General features: G+C 37.9%; 1 protein-coding gene across 6 annotated transcripts in view; it reads right to left on the bottom strand.

Annotated features, from left to right (window-relative positions):
• Window positions 1-2,556: 2,556 nt before the first annotated feature.
• DENND1B (DENN domain containing 1B) overlaps window positions 2,557-22,828 on the bottom strand; it is a 141,299-nt gene continuing 121,027 nt past the window's right edge. For all 6 annotated transcript variants that reach the window (XM_085511129.1, XM_015869353.3, XM_015869351.3 and 3 more), the window contains 3 exons: window positions 12,242-12,321; window positions 11,125-11,341; window positions 2,557-10,003 (listed from right to left, as the gene is read on the bottom strand). In XM_085511129.1, the coding sequence (XP_085367255.1) occupies window positions 9,455-10,003; window positions 11,125-11,341; window positions 12,242-12,321 (846 nt within the window). In that variant the 3' untranslated portion in view covers window positions 2,557-9,454. The remainder of the gene's footprint in view (window positions 10,004-11,124; window positions 11,342-12,241; window positions 12,322-22,828) is intronic.

The following is a 22,828-nucleotide window of genomic DNA, read 5'->3' as shown; positions in this document are numbered from 1 at the left end:
CTTGTTAAATAAGCGTGTCACCTATTCTCAGATCAGGCCAAATGTCAGGTGTTTGTATGTATTATTCAGCTGAACATCTTAAATACATAATCTTTCCAATTGCTAAACAGGTGGTACTGTGTTAACGGGTAATTTTCTTAAAAGGAGCAATGAGCAGAGAATTGCTGATGCTACAAAATGTTACATTACTGAACACCGAGCTGGTGCCAGTAGAGAACTGAACTGAGGATTGCAGGGATCCACAATCTTCTACTGTATCTCTGACTTTTAAGGCCCACTGCAAGTCATTTTTACACAGTCTCAGAAGTCACATGCCGCAATTTAATTTTAGTCATCAAAGCTGAAATGCTCTCTAAAATAATCCAGTCTCAACTTTGGCCATTCAGGCTTCCTATCCTGATGCACGGAATCAAGCTTCAGCATTGTATCCTCTCATGCTCATAACCCAGGAGAGTTCAAACCTGCCCTGCCACCCTCTTTTACTTTCTCTTGCATTGTCTTCATTAGCACAATTCTCTGTCCTTAGATGGGGTCATGTTCTACCCCACAGAGCACCCACATAAAAGACATACAGCCCACATGCCAACTTAACACCTCACAGTCCTTGCCCATGTTCATGATTGCAGTAGACTTCCTCACCTGGCACAGCAGATCTCAGCCCACAACACTCCCTCACTGCCCAGGTTGTCCTACTGCTCCTCACCGCCTTTGTCTGCACTCTACCAGCTACTCAATCTAGTGCTCCATTGTCATCCTTCAGCCTTTCCACCACGTTTTCTCCCTCTCAGCTGCAGATACGCAAGGGGTCAACCAGCCACTCTGATCATATAACTCCAATATGACTCAATGTATCTATCTCCATTTTGTTTGTTTTTAATGGATGTCTGAAGTTACTTCAAGTAGTACTCTTGCACTCACAGATGCACGTGAACACGCACAAATGTTCCTCCCTATCATTTGGGAAATGTACTAAGACAAACCAAATGAGGTTACTTGATGCCACTATAAAAACACTCACCTTGAAAAGTGTATGAGTTGAGCTCTTCCTAGAACTGTGCACACTTGAAAAACAAGCTTCTGTTGACAAGAGTTTGGACTTTACATGTTGTCCATGATACTGAGTGCTTTGCAGGACTTAGCAGTTAAAAATAGATAACGAAGCTGAAAGGAAAAAGCCAGAGTTCAGTAGGGTTTTTGCAGCCCGTGTTTTCCCTTTGGTTTTCAGTATTGTTTGTTGGGTCTTAGCCTTGTGTTGTTCCCAGACTTGTGACAATTACCTGCGGGTAGACTTGAAAAAGATAATGAGAGAAGCAGCACACTGCCAGGACTCTGGACCTTCAACTTCTAGAAGAAATGTGAGATAGGCAGCAATGGAAAGGAAATTATATACAGCACAAAGCATTCTCCAAATGCAGTTCCCAGACTTTCCTCTAAGAACGAGTACTTGTTTATGTTTCATACAGAATTTGTAACAGGATTTGGGTTTTAAAGCTTAAGAAGGAAGCTGTGGGCATTCTTTTCTGATTGATGGAAATCTACAGAATGACTCTACTTTCCTTTAGCTGGCTACCAGTGAACCCACAACATAACTTCAGGCATTGAAATGGTTTTGTTGTTGTTATCGCTTGTCGCATCAAATAAATATCTAAATTATGAATTTGATAAAGCTACTTTTTCTTTTGTGAACATGAAGCTAACACATAGTGAGTCTGGGAAAGAAAATGAAATGCTTTGTCTATCATCCAGGTATGGCTGCTGCTCTACTGCATAAATGTATCTTGCAAAAGCTGCCTTTGGAGCATAGGCAGCAAAGTCACTAGTGGAGAGAAGTGTTTATGACCTCTTCTCATAATACAGTCACAAACAGGACAGTACTTGGAGCTGCATTTTTCCTCCAAGTGCCACAATTCTTTGTATTATGCCAACTTTCATACTTGGGGTGGTACCAGGTGACTTACATCAAAAAGACCTCTGGACTAATTCATTTTTCACTGATATCTGGTAAGAGTTTTACTGACAAGAAAAGAGTCCTGATGTATTATCTGTGTAAAATTTCCCAACTTAGACTAGCTTGTAGTATTATCTGCTCTTTTTTAGTCCTTTGCAATGCTCAGTTTTGGTTTTATCATTGCATCACTCTGCTAGATAGAGGAAACTGGTGCAAGTCTAGTAGCACATGTTAAAGCCACAGCCTCATTGTTTTCTTTGAATGTAATTTGTATTTTTATAAACTGTGGATTGAGTATCAGTACTAAAATTGCAGCCTCCGTGGTTTTTATGCACAAGATCAATTTGCCCTTAATTGTGATTTGTTCTTAATTCATAAGAGTGAATCACAAACCAACTACCATTATAATTACAGAGGACACCAGCGTTTCTTTTTTGCACTGTCTAAACTGTACTTAATTAGAAAACGCATTTTTCTCTGTATTTGAGAAACTGAAATAAACAATGGATAAAGGCTTCCAATAAAATACAGTACTTTTCTATTATTCTACATATTCATTCAGTACGAAAACTCTAATGATGCTAACCCATCAAACAAGATCACCCAAGTTGTTTAAATATCGATAAGTTTTATTTTATAATACAGTGTCGGGCACTTTATGGCAACGTGGACTTCACCAACAACTTCTACTGACAACCACAAACTTGGAAGGAAAACACTTGCTCCCTCCCCTCCAAATAAAACAAAACCAAACAAACTCACAGCTCATTTCCTATGTATTACACAGTGCACTACTAAGAGTAGTCTAAGGTCTGAAATACAATTCTTGAGATGACTTCGAACAGTAGTCCAGAGGGTGCAAAAGCATGGAATAAATTTTTTAGATCTGATTCCAGTTGTATTAATGGTCAGTGATAAACTATAATGCTAAACCTGTTAGCATACTGCTGGTTAGGTTTCTTTATGTCCGCAAAATCATTAAAATGGTCACTGAAACCTCAAAATGCCCTGTATTTTATACCTTTCCTGTAGGTATTAAAAAGCATAAGGACATCAACATTGACTTCAAAAGTCACCAATAAAAGGCTCTGAAAAAATCAGAAGTGATTGGACATGCGATGTGTCTTTGTTTCATGTTGAAGATTTCTCATCATAACTGAGACAGGTCTTAAAAAAGGAGACACAAGCAAAAAAACAGTTTGCTAAATATCTAAGCATTTTACATTACTCTTCCTTCTCAAAAACCATGAAGTGAAAGATGCGATGCTCTCGTGCATTAGCTGCACCAAGACTGGCTGTTCCACAGTGCTTTATTGCCTCATTCAAGTAAATTAATTTAAAGAAGCTCTCCAGGGAAAACCAAAGGTTAAAACAAAATGTACATCAATATACAAAGATATTAATTTACAGAAAATTAAAAGGATACCGGCAACATTAGTAGATCTTTTAAGTAATGACTTACAATAATTACGGATGTCACAAAAAATATTCATAATAACTATAAGGTCATCATCCTGAACCATCCCCTCATTGCTGCTAATGAAAAGCAGCGCCTAGCTCCTCATTTATTTTTAACAGTGATAAGAAAAAGTGATCAAATCATAACTAAAAATTACCAACTCTAATATTTAAACCTACTTCAGCTGAACAGTTTTAAGATTACCCACTTGTTCATAAACACTGGCTCAAGCTTTATTATTTCTGTAGCGTGTGACATCCATAATTATTACTGGTCATTGGAAATATACATTTGCCTCATTAGAATATATTCTTCATGTTTTTATCTTACAACCAGTGATACACATAATTTTACACATTGTCTAAAAACACAATTTAGAAGACTGCTTGGAAAGCAGATGTGCACATTCAAAACTACTAAATTACTTTGAAACAAGGAGAAATATTGCACAAAATTCACTGAAGATTTTGAAGTCAACACATTCCCGCTGAAACCAAGTAACTCCCTTATTTTTAACAGAATGTCAATTCACATAGAACCATAACTTGAACTCAACTCAGTTTTCAAAAGTTAATACTGTTACTGGATTCTAAATACCAATAATTTTAGAATTGACCTACGGAATAGCATAAGAGAATCTGAGTACCCTTTACTACAGTAAAACTTTAGGATAACTTTCAGCTGTGTTACCTGCTTCTTACTCCAACTCAGCTGAAAACAGAGACCCCGCCAACTACCTGGTGCTCTACAGTACGCTGGCCACACACCCTTCAGAAAACTCTAATAGAGGAAGTCGAGCAGCCTCCAAGAAAGCCCTTAATTAAGTACTTTCAGCTGGCCACCAGATGAAACTGTGAAACAGACATTACAAAGCAAACCAAGGAAAGTTTCACACATAAATAAATACCATCCCTTTTTCATTCCTTTATTTGCATCCACCCTGAAGAACACAATATGGCCCACACCCCTGGGGTGGGGACAAGGACATATTCTCTCCAGCCCAGATTCTGTTAGCAGGTGAGCAACGCTTAGCAGACACATACATCTAATAGCAGCAAAGAAGACATTACAAAAGACAAGTCACATATCCATCCACACTGGTTTTGCTGGTGCATTCCTACATTCACACTCCAAAGATTCACTGTGGGAAGAGGCATTTTTCACCACCCTGGGATTTGCGATAAAGAAGCTGCTTACCTCGGACACCATTTTTGGAAGCCCCAGTAATTTAGGCTGAAGTTCTTGCCTGCTGAGAGCAAGCTGACTGAAGTCTCACAGCACCTGGACGGAGGCCTGGCACCAAGAGATGAGAAACCATCTCCCTTGTGAACAAAAGGGCAGCCCAGCCCCTCCCCACAGTTGGGGAGGGCAGCAGTTCAGAGGCTTTCTGCTGGGCAGGGTACCACAGGCAGGATTTCACAGCGGTGCACTTGCAAAAGGGTCTTGCACTGGCACTTTGTTTATTGCATGAAATGTTTCTTCCAATTACATGCATAGAGAAGAGCTTTGAGATGCTCCTAGCAATCTGATTAGACAGCTGCACCGAAGAAAGATTGTTCTGTAGGACTGAATATGACTGATTGATTGTAGGTGAAAAAATAGAAGCTGTTTTAAAAACCTGGCTTAGCTTTCTTTTGCCTAAAACTTTACAAGAACAACAAGTTGCAACACACTCATTCTAAAGCCCAAAAAGACATCTAAAACAGGTTTTAGAGATCTAAAACATTTCTCTAACAGACTAAGTGAGTCAGAAGCTCCCAGTGTGTCTGAAGCTCCATCTGAAGTCTGAGTTATCATGCCTGAGCGACTTCAGCTACTGATGGGGTTTCTGAGGACCCCATCTTCCACCAAACAGCAGCACTACCAATGAAATGCTAAATGGCAATGAAGATTTCACTCAGAATGTTATATGAAAACTTCTACAACAACATTTTTTCCTCAAAAGAAGTCTAGGAGCTGCATGATCCCCAAATATGTGGGATGGGAGAGCCCACCACTGCCTTCCCTCTGCATGCTTAGAGGGTAGGCAAGCATCACCTTAGCGCCCACAGTACTGTTCTTCCCTGAATATCCGTGCTGTTTTCCACAACATTGCAATGCTATATGCATGGATGGGAAGGCTTTGACTGGGACAACATATTATCCATTCCACAAATCCCAGAGGGGATTTATCCCATAGGCAGTACTACTTTTGCCTATATGATTTGGTTGGAATCACTACAACTGGATCCTGAAATCTGGATTTTCCCTGAAGTCCCCTCATGGGGACTCCCAGGCTCTGCTTCACAATCTCACTGGAACAACTCAGCAATCTCTTTCTACCGCCTTTTCTTTTTCCCTCAAGACAATACAGCTCATTTCAAGCAGAGATCTGTGTTAAATGAACTGTCCATTTAGGTCAGAAATAGATTCCTAAGTCTAAGAACAGACTACAAAGCTTAACCAAATAACCTGATATTTTCCTACAACATGAGTAATGGGAAGCTTTTTGAGATCTTGATGTCTTAGAAAAGGACTCTGACGACCATCACAGGAGCTCTGAACAAACAGAATTCAATTCTCACCAGCAGGCGGTGGGGGACACTGATGATTTTCAATGACATCAGGACAGTTTCCACAAAGAAGAAGCATACAGGTCTAAAACTTGTACAAAGTACCGGACCTGGACAATTTATCTAAATATAGAACTCAATGTGGTAATAAAAATACTGCATATGTAGCCAATAGACAGTTTTATATTAGCACAAGGACAGAGGAGAAGAGTGTTGAATCAAAAATAGTAGTTTGGACTTGTGTCTATTTGGTAACTGGTAATGACATTTCAATAAGGCACACATACTAGCCTTTTCAAAAGATCACTGACAGTAAGTGGAAAAGATTCTGTAACGTTACATGTTTAAAAAGGTACCTACAGTTAAATTCAATGTAGATATAAGTCTGAGAATTTTGAGCATACACAGGGTTCAAAACCAAAAGGATGTAGCGCTTAGTGACTGTAAACACTCTGCAGGCTTTATAAACAGTAAGGAAAGAAAGCAGAAACATTTTGAAGGAAACTGAAATAAAAAATAATTCTAAGTTGAATTTTATCTCCTTTCTATCATAACTCAGCTGCTTATTTCTTTTTAGCTTGTATTTTCACTCAATGTAACAGCAAATTATTACCGTGATGTACCAAACTTGAGTGATTCCACCAGCAAGTTTTCAATTTTACCTTCCTTATAATAACTACGTGAATATTACCAGCCTCATATGGCTTCCATATTTTTTCCACAAAGGTGAGAATGGGACAATCTATGTGATAATAGGAGTTCAGTGCATAACTCTCATGTAAAGCCAGCAGGATTTACTCTATCAGATAGACATTTTTGAAAACCACTTTCTGGCAGCATTCCTGGACTTTGATTGATTTGAAAAGAACAATGGCCAGAAGTTCTGAAATTGTTCCCTTTTTCCTGCATAAGTCATCAATATTATCTTTAATAAACAAAGATAAGAAGGCCATCTTAGATAGAAGTATGGACAAAAGCACAGTGTTGGATGCAGAGGAAAAATAAAGGCAAATTTGGAAACTCCATTTAGCAAACTGCAGGGACGTGGATGAGAACAAGTGAGAAGATCTACAAGAACACAGACCTTTGCATTGGCTGTCTTCCCTTAGACACACTTAAAAGCATTATCTTTGGATAATCTTTAGTACCAGCAAAGAAAAATCTCCTCTGCTGTGCCCTTAATATCACCTCCCAACAAGCATCTACGAAGTTTTCCTGCCATTCTCATCTGAACAGAACCTGAGTCAAACACTGTGACCCTTCTGGAAAGGTTACAACAAAAATTATTTAAAATCTTACCTCCTTTTGACTGTGTAAAATATTTTGCCAAATACCATCTTTACATTAATTTTAAAAATCCACTTTCAGCTTATACAACATGTTGTTACACATTACAGTAAACAAAAGGATAGAGTGCAGAGCTCAGCACATAAAACCTCTAACTCAGGAACACTGAGATTCTCCAGCAGTACAGATTGCAGATGCCCTCAGGAATGCTCATACTCTAATCAGACGCAGACATTTCTCTAAGAGTTCCACTTTTACAACCTTTTACCTCCCTGGCACTGATTGAATCTAGATCCTTATCCTCAGTGACAAGTACCGAGTCCTCCCGTGTCCCCAAACAGACCAAAATTTTGGAATAGAATGTTGAAACTTTTACTTTAAAGCCTTATGCACAGTTGCCTTTACAGTTCTTCAGTAAAGCATCAAACGTTGCCCGTCTAATGATATCAATCCGTTCCCTTAGGTCAGCTGCCTTGTAATAAAGCAGTCAAGAAAACCCTTTCCATTTGTGCTGGCTAGAAGGAAAATTCATTCATAAATCTCAGCGTGGAGACTGATATTAAATTTTGCTACAAACTACTAGAAAGATATTAAAGTGCAATCTGATCCAACTCCTGACCTCATTAAGTTGCTCACTCAGGCCTACACTGAGGCTATGACTAAACATTCATGCCAAAGCGAGAAAGAAAAAAAAACATTTCTGGCATCAGTTTAGAAGAGCAGGAGAACATTCATCTCAGGCACGATTCCTTTTAAACCCACGTGTTACTTCTGCTAACTGCATCACAAATATCCTTCAAAGCCGACAATGGTAATCTACTGAAACTTGACTTCACACCTTTCCTATGCTGAGCTATTCTGGAGAAAGAAATTCACGTATGGTAAGGTGGAGAGGTGGAGAAAGTGGGGAATTCAAGAAAAAAAAGGAAAAGGGAAATGAGAGAGCTGCTCCATATAGCAGGAGTAATTTTTGGATTTTGTGTGTAAATATTCTTCAGGAATGCTGCCAGAAGAGCACAAATGCTTGTTCTAAATACAATGTACAGTATGTCCACTTATTCTCTTTCACAAAGTTCGTTAAGAGTATTTTAGGTGTTGAAAATGGCTGAGAGTTGGATACAAGCTGTCTTATACTGAATCAGTAATTTCCATTTCCTAGTGTTACATGACATTCCCAGTGATGAGTATTTAATAATTTAACTAAATATGACTTCCAAATAACAGCAGCTCAAGCTACTTTTAAAGAAGTACTCAGAATCAAAAGAAAATATTGCAGAAGAGGCACAAATTAGTTTCCAAACACTAATAGATTGTAGCAAATAATAATAATAAAAAAGAAATCTATCAATTCCACTTACACTTTCCTTTCTGAAAATTTGTAGATGAAACAGTCTACATAGGGAAATTGGATAACAAGCCTTTAAAGTGTCTCAGTTGTAAACAGAAGTTAATAAACTTCACATTATAATTCAGCACTTCATGTACTTCACAGAAAAGAGAAAAGCACATGCTGCTTTTTTGAAAACTGGAAGACAGAGCCACAGTTTAAGTTTGCAGTAAGTTCCAAGTTATATTCACAAGTGATTCCTTAATCTAAAAAAAAAGAAAATAAAACACCAAAAAACTTCCTTTTCTCCCTCTTTGCTGAAGAAAATTCTTGTCATGGAATATCATTATTGCTGTTTTGTACATTTGCATTCATCTCCTAAGATAGTTAAACCTCTTCTCAAAAGATTAAGGCAGTTATTATTCATTAAAAGTATTAACATCTGTACATTTCAGACAAACCTAGATTGTTTGGTTCATTTCCTGCTTAATGGGATTAATACAGTACCTTCAAAACCTGGTTGCCTATTAGGTGATACCTTTCCTGCTGCTTAGAGGAAGTAAACACTAGGAAGCACCATACACCTGCTGTATTTGTAGCACAGAGACTAACTAGTACCTGATTTAAGAGTGCATTTATATATTTAGTTCCATTTTGTGGACCTAACTACAGCCAACAAAAGAACTGGGTAAACATAGAAGCAAACGTCCCAATGGCAGAAGATGCATACTGAATTGAAGAGAATTGTGTTGTTTTTGTTTTTTTTATAATTGAAAATCTCTTATTCCTTTTTCATATTTTGGTTATCATGTTATATGGAGTCCTGAGTAGTCTCCCTTTAAACTTCTGATGGGAGTAAAGTTTCTCTTCTCATAGTTCTCTTACGTATTATTTCCACTGCTACTGCTGGATAAGCTATCCTTTGAAATATTTAAACCATAGTGAAAAGCAGAACTCAGCTTACATAAAGATACCACTTCCTGAAGAAGCCCTCCCTCATCTGGAGTTTCATTTCCTTCTTTCCTATCTTTCTCCCAAGGGACAAGAATGGATGGATGTTGAGCAAGATTTGCTGGGAGCGGATCTTCTGAGGTATTGCTTAGTGTTTCATTCTGCTTCGCATACTTATAGCCCACTTTGAAACTTTCTAGAGAAGCAAAATGGTCACTTGATCGTGCTGGAGGTGGGGATGCTATACAGCCACTAGTGGTGTCCATCTTGTCAGTAATAAAGGTTTTCTCACTGCTTTCCTCTTCCAGGTTTGAGAGAGACTCTCTATTGCCACCAGAAGAACCCTGTTTTCTTGGAGATGGAGGGAGTTGTTTCCCGTTGAGGACACTGTCATCCTGACCGAGATTCCAGTCCACTTGGTCATTTGCACTGCTGCACAACAGGGTAAGGTTGCTTTCACTGGGTGCATTCGACTTGTTCTGAAATAAATAACGTGTTTATATTTAATATCACAAGAAACACAAGCACTTTTAAAACAGAAATACTGTAATGGATTCTGTGGGCTCTTAAACCTTTGGGTTTTGATGTTACAAAGCTACAGTTCCAGAAACAACGTAAGAGCAATGTTGTGTGGGGGTTTTTGTCGTTATGTTTTTAAGCTTTCTTGCCAGAACACTGTCTTTTATCCTAGGGATCACCTTTTGTACAAAGATTCCACATCCCCTGCCCGTTCAGTCTCTGCACAAGCAGTTTTGACGGTGAACAAAGACACTTAGCTGGTCTGTACCATAAATATGAGAAGGAGCTGGACTAAAACTAAAACCAGATGGTATTTCCTCTCTTTGCTTCAGTAATTAATTATACCAACTTTTAGCTAAACAAACAAAAATGGGCATTTTATTAATGTGACCCCTGCGTGACATTCATAATATCAAATTTTACAAGCTTTTTAAACATTTGTCAGAATTTGTTGTTCCAGTGACAAATCTCTGACTATCAGATTCCTTTCAGCAAAAATAAACGTTGGACAGCTGATATAAGCCAGAATTCAAAAACACCAGTATTTTTTTCTGCTAACAACATGGCAGTGAGTTGGGAAGGGTTTGTAAAGTTGTAGGCAAGAGCTCTGACCCATAAAGTGGTTTGCTTGTGGATTCCTGATGGAAATGGCTTCGTATCAATACGACTAGTTTAATGACGCAATGTGAAAATGGAAATACTTTCTAAACCGCGTAACATAGACTAAAACTAGCTCTGGGAATTCAAGATTGGACAGCTAAATATAATACTAAATTATCTGATTAAGTAAATTAATACATTATTCACAGTTCTGTAAGCGGTTACTGTTAAAAGGGAAAAAAAAACCTGTTCCCCAGATGACTTGGTAAACCGAACAAAAGTGTAACCAGTATCTTGACTGATGAAAATCCATCTCAAAGCTGCCAGCATGGGTGTGCTGTTTTGCAGCAGCAGAATGACATGCGAGCAATTCTAAGGACTATTCAGTAGTGACTGGTCTGCATGTAGTTGATTTCAGTGTAGTGCAGGATTCCAGTATAAAGGATTGTGGTTACTTTTCAACTGAAACCAGGAGACTAACCGTAGTCTTGTAATCAATGTCATCCATCGACCTAAAGAAGTCCAGGCTCTTTGCTCCTGAAAGCTTTCCTTGATCTGAACTGTGTGTGCTCAGTGTGTCCAAAATCTCCCCAAGCAAGTCCATTTCTCCTTGTTGCTGTGAAGTTATTCCAGTGTCCCCAGATTCATCACTATCATAAAAGCAAGCAGAAGCTTCCTCACTGTCTTCTGATGATAACCTAAAGACAAAATCTTTTGTGTCAGTTGGGAGCATAAAAACTACAGTATTAAAGAGACTCCTGAAAGTAAGTAGCAGTATACATTCAAACACTTACAATGAATACGAGCCCTGCTTTTCTTTTAGGTCAACAACCTTACCTAAAGACAGATGTATAGTATCTACACAGAAGCAGTGGCCATTTGGAGATTCTCCAGTCTCTTTGCTCTTCGCTAATCACTACAACTATTATTTTAAGTTATCCTTAAAATAACTTGGAACATGACTTCCCAAATCTTCCCTCCAAAGTTGATAGTTATTCCAAATTTGGCTCCACTTTTCCCTTGTCTATACCTTATATTAAGATCAGCACTGCTACAACTCTCTCCAGCTGACCTAGCCACATCTTTTGTTCTAGTGGCAATGCTCTCATACTATAACTCTTCTGTCAGCTGAGCAGACTCACCCAAGTATTGCCTATGTACAACAGTAATTGGTATTTTTGTCTCTTATCTTCTCTTTCACTTATTGCAATAACCTTACCACCTCTGATCTCTGTACTACTGCAATTTTTCCCTACCATTGTCTATTTGGAATACTTCTAAAAAAGTTCTTTCCATGGCCAAAAACTCAAGGACCAGGTTAGCTGAGGTCCCACATTGACAATTTCACTGCTTCTTTGTATCCAGAACCTGTAAAGATTCAGGATTATATCAAACTCTCCAAACCACCATAAATAATTAAATGCATAATAACCTGCCTCTCTTTCAAAAGGGGATATATTCCTAAACTAATGAACCTCTTAAAGATCTCCAATTAAGCTTGGAAAGGAGAAAGACTTGTCACTTGAATTTAACTTTGATGAATGATGCCACTTACTATTTCTCCCATACATACACACATATCCCACCAGGCCTCTTACTTGCTTGTTCTCTCTATTTCATCATCATCATCTTCATCCAAGGTAAAATCCTGGTTATTGAGGTGCTGGTTGAAACGTGTCTGGAGAACAGAAAACTAACATTACACACTTCTTGTCTTTTTTTAAACAAACAAACCCAAACCCAAATGTATGTCAGCCTTATTTGGAATCTAGCTGCTACCACACTCATTAAAGACTTTCAGAACACCCAGTGAGGAAAGGTACATATTGATCCAGTCTTCTAAAGGTTGTTACAAAGAGAAAACAAAATTTACAGATGTAACCAGTTAAAGAGCTAGAAAACCATTTTCCCTCATGGTCTGTGGAGTGTATTTTTATTTATGCAAAGCCTTGATTAGCAGAAAGCTGCCAATACAATGTAAAACATCACTCAGGCCTATTACCTACCATCTCTTATAAAGACAAAGCACTGTGATTTACTGTTTTCTGACAGAAATATTTGCAAAGTTCTGAAGATAATATGGGCTACTGTGCATGAAGAAGAATGGATTTTTGAAGTGGCAAGAAGCCTGGACTATCTTCACATAGCTGTATTTATATTTGAGTGTTAAACAGAAGGATGGAGTAAACAGTATGTCAGCTTGAAAGCTGTGCATCAAGAATGCCTCTGTGCAAGATACATTATTCTAAACTATGGTTACTTAAAGTTAGCATTATCTCAGAGCATCCTATGTAAAGCTTGTAAAGAGAAGTTAGTGTGCTGTAAATTCACACGCTACCATACTGAGTAACCCGTTCAATCATATTCCTATTTAGCAAAGACAACCAGGCTTAAGATTCTTCCTACACTTGGAAAAAAAAACTTCTATCTTGACCAGAATGTTTAAGTTAGAAATATGTGAAACACAAGTGATAGTTGGAAGGTCTGTGCATCTCTTACAATCCTTCCATATCAAAGCCCACAAAAAATTAACCGTGCGGACAATCCATCCACAGAAGTGATTCCAAGCTTTGTAAGACTGGCCATAATTTAAAGACATATGGATGGAATTTGTGCAAAGGAAAAACAGTGTTAGCTAACTTTAAAGAAAATCATACACAAGTATAAAGAAGTGCTACTGCCCACATCTCATCATACAGTTCACCAAATGCCTAAGCCTACAACAAACCCTGATGGGGAGGAAATATGGCCTTAATTTCAGGCTACAAGGAGCTCAGATCTTGTATTGTGAGGATTTCAATATGTCACCTATTACAGATGTTGTCAGTGTTCTACATGTACCAGGACACATACTGAACTTTTTTTTCTCCATTATTACCAGAAATGACTCAGTGTATATTCTTTATAGTCTAACACATACTTTCTCTTGTCCAACAAGTGATCAAGCACTTTCTGTACTTCTTTGTCCACAAAGAATAAATGTGACTCTTAATGTGCTAAACCAAGTAACAGCTGACTGTGTGTGTGTGTGTGTGTATATATATATATAAACACTGTAATATATGTATATATATGTATATTGTATATGTATGTATATATTACAGTGTTAAAAACAAAGAAAGAAACCAAACTAAGCTTCACACTGAGCAAAAAATACAAGATGGAACACAGAAAAACAAATGTACTATTAATATTTCCAATGTACAAGGACTGCTCTGAAACTAATGCCTCCCATTTTATTATGTCAGCTCATGACGTTAGAGATGGAGATTAGTAGTGTAGCATAGTAGCTGAACCTTCCTGCCAATATTCCACCACATGCTGTTGCCATGTGACAGATGGCAGCAGAGGGGCTGTCTGACAAAATGGCATCTGACATGGAAGCGCATATGAAGCAAAGCTGCGTCACCGAATTCCTCCATGCAGAAAAAAAAAGGCACCCACTGGCATTCATCAATGCTATCTGAATGTTGATAGAGACCAAACAGTGAATGTGAGTGCATTTGTGCATTTAGAGTACTATGACAGTGGATCATCTTCTCTGGTGCAGATTGTTATGAGTGTAGCATGCAGACTCTTGTTCATTGCTGGTGAAAATGCACAGCTGCTGGTGGTGACTATGTTTAAAATCTGTCTTGTAGCTCAGAATTTGCTCTATCAGACAGTGTTACTGTGTTCTTTGCACTCACTGTAGTTTCCGTGGAAATAAATAGGAGGCACTACTTTCAGAGCAACCCATGCATTTTAGCAATAAACACCTTATAGAACCACGCTCTCTGGTTTGACTTTGCATAGCAAAACAAACAAATATTGCTCAAATGCAATATTAAGAAGTTTGGACTATTTTCTGAAGCACTATTTATGAAATATAAAACCAAGAAGGTTTAGGAAATACTACAGATAAACCAGGCAAACAGCTTTGAATAAGTAAGTCATCATAAGATATGACTTGCCTGACAAAACAGAACTTTATTTGCTAGTATGACAGAAATAGGAATAATTTTAAAAATCTGAACAGAAGTGATTTTACTATCATTACTTTAAAGCAAAGAACCAAACTATGTAAGAAAACAGAAATCTGAAATAGAAAGAAGACACTTAATGAATGCAACCAAGACCTATTAATACAGCATAGATCATCAAGAAAGCAAACTGCTAAAAGATGGCTCACTGGTCATTTCGAGGCTATATACCAGGATAGTTACCTGCTGTTGTACCACACCAAGCTAAGCAGAAGTATTTCATCTATTCCTTTCATTAGCAGTAGTCAATTAAATTTCCTTTGTAAATTCAATTTATTTCCAGGGTCTGAGAGTTCTTTGAATTATTCCCATCATTACTGAAATCAATCATGCTACTGCAAATAACTACAAGGAAGGTTAACTACTTTGCCTTAATTGATACTGTTAATTGGATACCTCAGTGATTTAAATTTTAGAGTTTGTCTTCACTGAGGCAATTAAAATAGTTTACTTCTGTAAGACTGGAAATTCACTACCTGGTCTGGAAAATTCTGACTGACATGACATTCACTTGCATTAAAGCTCTAAGCCTGGAACTGACTTTTGGAGGGCAAAACCCTCCTTCACTTGAAATTTGCATCAGAATTAGATGCTGCCATCTATTAAAGACAAGATCTTTCAGGAAAGAAGAGTCTTTAAAAATGTTGAGAATTTTCAGAAATCCAAACCAAGCCAAACCCTTGTTTATTCTCACATGGGTTAAGTCCATCAACTTCATAAATTCCCACAAGATAACTCTGTGATTTGCCAGCATGAGAAGTAATTTTTCAAAGCATAGTCAGCAAGTTTATTAAGAAAAAAAGTTGTGTCTTTGAGAAGCAGGAACTGAATGAAATTACTTAAAACCAGCAAACAGCACAGACATAGCAGTTACACACATTTGGCCCCTTGGGGCATCTTTAGATAGCGTTATGGAAGCAAGTTAGTGAAAGCAAGAATATCGTATGTAAGGAGTATAACATAGCAAACATCAACAAACCTTTTAAAAAATAACAACCAGAAAATTTCTAGCTCCTGTTGGTCAGACCCTGAAAACATTTTTGCCATCAAATTACATGTTTAGGCTTCATACAAGAAAAAAATTCAAGAATTACTCCAAAATAAATCAGATCCTTATATGAAAAGAAAAAGTTAAAGGAGAAGGCAAATATCTGGCTGTAAATAACAACTTTCTCCAGAGTTTACAGCTCTGCAAGCTAGCCACTGAGACAACAAGCAACACATGTTTTTGAATAGCTGACTTTCCTCTAAGAGCTGCAATAAAAATAACTACAAGAGAGGGGTATGTCCACAGACTATTTTGCAAAGAAAGAAAAGGAAAAAAAAAAGAAACTCTTAATAAATTGCAAAAGGAGAACCATAAATCTTTTTCAGTGCTCCACTAGGTAAAGTGACATAGTACGTGCACCTGCAAAAGCTGTCAAAGTCATTTAAGAAGTCCTTCCATTACTGACGTACCCTGCTGTTTGCAGTTATTTAAGCTTTTAATTTGTCTTTTCTGCATTTTGAAGTGTGTAACCTTTTTTATACCATTTTATGAAAAAAGGACAGACTTCTGTTTCCTTCCTGATCAGCATCCTAATAACAACCAGACCATTTAAATTTATTACCGCAAGAAATGATATTGTAACACTCCTTTTCTTGCTGCACCAGAACTTTATAAAGTCTTAATAGACTGCTGTCATGTTTTTTCTACCAACTGAAAAAACAAATGTCTTAAAAACTACTCAACTGTTTTACTTATTTCAACTAGTTCTGCTATCAAAATAAAAAAAGTATTATTTAATATGTTTATACATAAACGTTAGCTAAGATTCAGCCTCAACATTTTACATTTTTCCATCTTCAAGCACTTTGCACCACAAAAACCCATCTCTCACCTCTCAGAATATAGCAGAGTTCAATGCCTTCTATGCTCTTTATCACACAATGAGCTCGCATTCACCACAAACAACCTGAATAATCTCCCAAGCCTGCATGCAAAATGCAGCAAAGGATCAACTGCAGTCAGCGCGTGGATAGGTGCAGACAACCCGGCTCCATGGACAGCAGTGGTTTTTGCTAGCTATGTTTGATTGTTGCATTAATTCATTCTGGTGGCAGCACACAACTGCAGCTGATAAGTTCCTGACTACGTGTGTTGCTGCCACGCATTCCATTTTTCACTGGCTGTAAGCAATTGCCTTTCATCCCAAATATATTTTTCAGTAATAAAGGCAATGCATTTGGCAAAAGATTCAAACCTTTGGTTTCTGCCTGACTTCTGACTTCAAAATCTCATTCTGCAAGTGGTTTGTTACCTATACAACTGTGGCAAATGCTGACCACCATAACCAGAAAAAGAAAGTGATGACGGGATAAATGTAGGTAGAACCAAACAAAGTGAGAAGGGGTCCTTATACTGTTCTATTCTGCTGTCTGGTATCCTCACAAAATGTACCACTTTGGCATAAAAATGCAGGCAAAATACAAGAACGCTAAAGGATTTAAATTTAAGATAGTTACATTTTTGATTGGGCATGAAAGTCAATCTTTGAAATGCCAGTTTTTTATTTAATACGAGACCTTTCAGAAGCACAACTTTCTGGAATGAGTGCTTATTGATCAGCAGCAAGGCAGGAAGTTTAACCAGGCTGCTGCCATTAATTGCCCTCGACGTAAGAAACAAATAATCTTTTGAGTAATGGCAGCACATATATAACTTCACATTTACTGCCTACTCAATATATCAACACGTGTAGACTTTCAAGTAAAGAAAAATATCTACTACAACTTCAAATACATGAAGTACTGTTTGCTTTTTCTTAATTTTAAGATAATTCATTCAGTATGAGAAAGTAAAATAAACAGAAATCCACTATTACTTGTGCTTCAGTTTTTTGTTTTTTTTTAATTTCACCTATCCTCTACAACACAACAGAAGCAATTACAGTTTCACCTCCAATAGAGAAGCAAAAGACCAGAATCTGTCCAAATTCCCAGTTAACCACAACCCACTTCTTTCCAGTTAAAGACTGAGAACTGAAGCAACAGGTAATGAGATCGCAGGAAGAGTACTTAACCTTGTACTTCACAAGAGCCAGGACTGATAGGGAAAAGGGGAAGAACAGAAATAAAACATAAGTACAGTTACTAAACTTCTTCCTAGTTGCTTTCCCTTTTTCAAGGATATGGTACAAATAACCACCACCAAGCTGAAAATAAATGCTTGAAACACCAATTAGCTACACTAGCACCAGACCAGGATGGATGCGAAACAGAAGTCCAGACGAATTTCTAGAAGTGGTCTCTTCAAAAATTCCTTGCGTGTTTTTACCCATTTAAAGTGGCATAATGTAGTGATGCCACAATGTGTGATATCACAGAAGTTGCCTTGAATATAAACTAAATGGATACCATCAAAGATGCCAAATTGCCTTTTAGTAGTAGAGGCAATAGCATTATACAGGACTTAAGGATAGTTTTACAGACTACCAATGCAATACCAAAACAGCTTCATCTTTCCTAGGATAAAGATCTTCTCTGCTTTGAAGACTGAGATACACAGATAATGCATCTGAAAGATCATGAAGTGGCTGGAAAACACACAACTGTATGCCACGAGAGAACAATGTCCTTGATTCTGAGATCCTGATAATTGAAACAGTACAGGAAAAGAGATCAACTGAGTAGGTTTCCAATGAGAAAAAGAAATCCTTCCTGTGGCAACAGAAGAGCAGGAAAGTTTTCAAATTATGTTTAAAGACAAAGGCAACCTGAACGTGAATATCAGTGCTGAGGCAGGATTTGTCACAGCAGTGACATCTCTTGAGTTACTGGGTCATGGAAAGCACATCCTTACTATTTCTGTTCCAAATTAGGGTGGTAACAAATTAACGCACACTTTTTCTCAAAGGAAAGGTTATCAAAAGTACAAACATGTTAAAAGAACAACAGAAGTGACCAAAACTAAAACGCATTAAGCAGATGTGATCCTAAACAGAAAAGTCACTGTTTTAGACCTCAAAATTTAACAGGAAGCCCAAATATTAATAATAATAATAACAAATTACATAAAACCTAAGCAGCACTGAACTCTGACCATCAAACCTCTGAACAACCAAAGAGCCAATAGATACCAGTCCCATCTACAAGGAAAAGTGATTATGCCCTGAAACAGAAAGATTGTCTCCAAACATTTCTACCCAAGGCCCGGCACCAGTAAGGCAATTCTGCTTGACACAAAAGGTCTTTATGAGGCACTGAGGAACATGGATGGCACACTGAGTTGGGTACCCTGCACTAATTCCAGCTGCCCTCACACCTGCATTACACAGCAAACAGCAGCAAAGAGAAATTACCGGGATGTAATCTCTATCTTCAGTGGGCTGAGTTGCCCTTTGGTCATGCCTCTCTAACTACTGTGGAAAAAGCACAAGATACCACTGCAAGTAACTCTGACATTTCAGTGAAGTGTCTAAAATTATCTGAGTTGAATCCTGACTCTCACATTTAGAAACACTGAGATCCCTGCAGGAAAGGCTCTTTCTGTTTCTTCTACTTCTCCCTCCTTCAGCCCCCATGGCAAACTTTACTTTCAATTGAACTTCCTTATTCATTTTTTTCCCCCCCACACTCGGTTACAGGATTAGAGAGAGAAAGAAAAGGTGAGGGAACAGTCAGTGACAGAGCTGAAGCTTTAGATACAAGGCTGTGCCATCCGAACTTTTAGGCCAGGAGGCAAAAGCAGTCTGGAAGGGACATAGGTGGACTGACCCCTGGGCCCCCTGCTTTGGACAGGTTGGAACGCTGCCTGTGACTGCTCCTCAGAAACAGAGAAGAAATAATAATTCAAGCAGAAGATAGCACTGTCACAGTAAGACGTCCATAAGCTCTCCTGTTTGTGAAAGAGTGTTTTTCTTTCAGATTTTTCCATTTGTTTGTAGAAGAAAGGCCCTTGAAAAACATGCCCTTGAGTTTGCTGACAAAGTAAAATCTAGTAGCCAGATCTAATAGCCAGGAAAGGCATCTGCAAACTTTTTACTGTCTAAATTTCTCTCTTAGATAGATCAAAGTTAGATGCACTGCTGATATTGCCCTGAAAAAATAAGTGTTCCATTAAATGTCCCACCAGGCAACAAAAAATTCCAGAGCAATTTCCTGACCATTAAATTATCTTCCCACTTTTTTCTTTTTTCTTTTTTAATAAAATTAGAATTGTGGTAATTAGTGGGGAGATTTCTTGAATGTTCACTGAAAAGCCCAAAGAAGGACAGACAAAGATTAATACATTTAATGGGTTAACAATGGACAGAAACCTGCCAGAGAGGTGCAACAGCCCTTTGTTGAAACCCATGCTAAGAAGAGAGGGGGCACAGAGGAGAACAGGACTCTCACTAACAAAAACACCCAGAAACACTTTAAAAAGGTATTTTGCATCTTTTTAATTTAAATGATTAAATGAAAATCAGTCACTGTTGCAGCAGAGGCAGTGACTGCTATCACCTGGTGAGGGGAAGCTCTGAGCAACGTGAGGACAGCAGCTCTGCTCAGTGCTGTGCATTCCTGACAATAGAAGGATACAAGATACATGGAAACACCCAATTCTTTAGGTTACATTAAAACCTTCTAATTAATAACAATAATAAAGCAAGGAAATGCACAAAAAGCATGGCTTTTACAAGGCAAAAGGTACACTCTTGGAGCCACAAGAGGGCACTCTCGTAATCTGCAATTTGAATTTGTTCCGTCTCTGTTTTCATTTTTAATTAAAAGGAAATCTGTTTCACAGAATGAAGAGATCTTATTTGACACACCAAGACAAAAGATTTTTGTCCAAGTTAAGGAAGCTCATGATATTTACAGCATTGTTAAATTATGCCATTTTAGCTGAAGAAAAGGAATTTACTAAGCAACCAATCTTATTCCAAAACCCTATTTCTCAGAAACAAAATGTAATCTCCTTGAAAAACTGCCTGTTACTGGTTATGAAGTCTGCTTATTTGTAATATTTTAGTCAATGAGAGGTAAAGATACCTCCAGCTATAAAACCAGTATTTTCCATGGACGTAAGGCACGGATGTGATCTCAAGCACATTAACTGAGAGCAAATAAATACGAAGTTCTGTAATCAGAGCTACTATCGTTCTGAAATTATTATTGAGTTGCCTTTGGGGCTTTTTTTCCTCTTTCTTTCTCTTTCAAGTCCATTCTCAGCATTCAGTCTCCTAATATAGAATAGTTACATTCAGCACCGCATTATCACAAGCACTTTCTCTCCTCTTTTATGCTCTTGGAAAAAAACAACTCCTCAGAACAGCCCACTCTCACCATCATCTTTTATCAGGTTAGGTGGGTAATCACTTACTGTAGGCCCTTGGTAGCTAACGATGATGTCATTTATTTTCCTGGTCATTGTATGGGTATTGATAAATGTGGTACTCCTGAAGGTGAGGTTATTATGAACACATCGTCCTCCCTGACGCTCGCTGTCTCAGTTGTACTGAAGCCAAGTACCAACTCTGATCTGAATTACATACTTTCTAGCAACTACAGTACAATAAAGCCATAAAAGCCGCATTTGTGATATGTTAAAAAAATAAAATAGGTAATTCTGCTCAAGAATACTAAGAAACAAGTTCAGACTAACATGGCTTTTATTACCTCACACCAAAGTGTTTTTAAAACCTTCTTAGACACTGCATTTAAATCTTGCAAAGTCATGGGAAGCCGTTTGCTCGGCTTCTCAATATACGAGCATTCAAAGTAGCGCTGACACTCAGGGATTCCTGGTAAATCCACACTTCGAACCCAAATGCCCAGGTTTCCATTACGTCTGCAAGCCGGTGCGTGCCTAACGGCCCAGGTATTACATACCTTTCCTTAGAGACAAGGAGGCATTGCTAACTTACTCATTATACCATGAACCCCTTCTTGTTACTTGGTTTTCTGCAGACCTGCAAGGATATTTTATTAGCCACTAAATACATTAGTACTATTTACATCCTCAAATGCTCCGTTTTTAATAAGCTACCCTATCACCTGATAAAACAGTAAAATTACAAAGATCTTATTCATGAAATCAAACAGATCTTCTGGGCTCATAATAGGCACGCTGTCTTTTCAATTATTTACTGATTTTTTAGCAATTTTGTGGAGCTCTCGCTGCATACAGACCCTCACCTACCCAGAAATCAGCATTACTTGCACGTATGTAATGGAACGGAATTAAAGCATATTATGCAAAAACAGAATGCTCAGCGCCCTAAAACTCCCCTCATCAATAGTTAAAGGAACTCGGCAATATCATCGGCAAGACGCTGCAAGCAGAGTTGAAGAGATCTCATGCTTGCATTAATTTTTATTTTAAAAATTCATAGCCAGTAATTTCATAGATATCCTTTTATATCTAATTAAAGTAGGAGATAAAACAGAGATTTATTCAATCAAGGCATGAAACAGTTAACAGCAGTGCACATGCCAAGGTTTTAATAAGGCTTAACAATAAAAAGCTTCAATCCTCCACTTTCCCTAGATTTTGTTGTGGTTTTCCCTTGCTTAGGGCAATCCATCTGTTAATGTTGACTTGCAATATAGTTAATCTCGTAGACCTAGAAAAAGTGTAGAACATCTAACCTAAGCAAAAGTAAGCTCAAATGAATATTACTGAGATAGAACAATTCATCCTAGGCAACGATTAATTGTCTGTATGTGCGCACGCGTGCACGAAGGCACACACGAGCATGCTCCTGTTATTTCATTTTTTAGGAAAGACTTTCAAAATGCCAATTAGAGGAGGGCAAGCTGATCACGAGCGTTTGCAATAACACATTTAATTATTTATCCCCCGATTAGATTTTGACAGCTATGTTACGTGCTACAATTTGCTTTGATTTATTATTATTTTTCTGATAGCCTATTACTGATCTGGCAAAAATGTAAATATATATATATATTATTAGAGCACTGTGAGAGCAGTGCTAAAGCTTAGTAAATATTCATTGTTAAAAACGGCTCTGCGCTGTGACCAGTGCTGGTATTCTCCCCGGGCCAAACTGGCCTTGTTTTCAATAAAACCAGAGAAGTATCCTTTCCCTGGAGCCCTGTTAGTCTGAGGCTGCAGTTGGAACTGTCATCTTCACACAAAAGCAAAGGGGCTGGGTTTTACAAACGCAAAGCCTAATT

This window comes from Coturnix japonica, chromosome 11 (genome assembly GCF_054131305.1).
Source record: "Coturnix japonica strain WE chromosome 11, WE-NBRP24, whole genome shotgun sequence".
In the NCBI taxonomy this organism is placed as follows: Eukaryota; Metazoa; Chordata; class Aves; order Galliformes; family Phasianidae; genus Coturnix; species Coturnix japonica.
The sequence above is the reverse complement of the archived record's forward strand: the minus strand, read 5'-3'. Positions and strand labels throughout refer to the sequence as shown.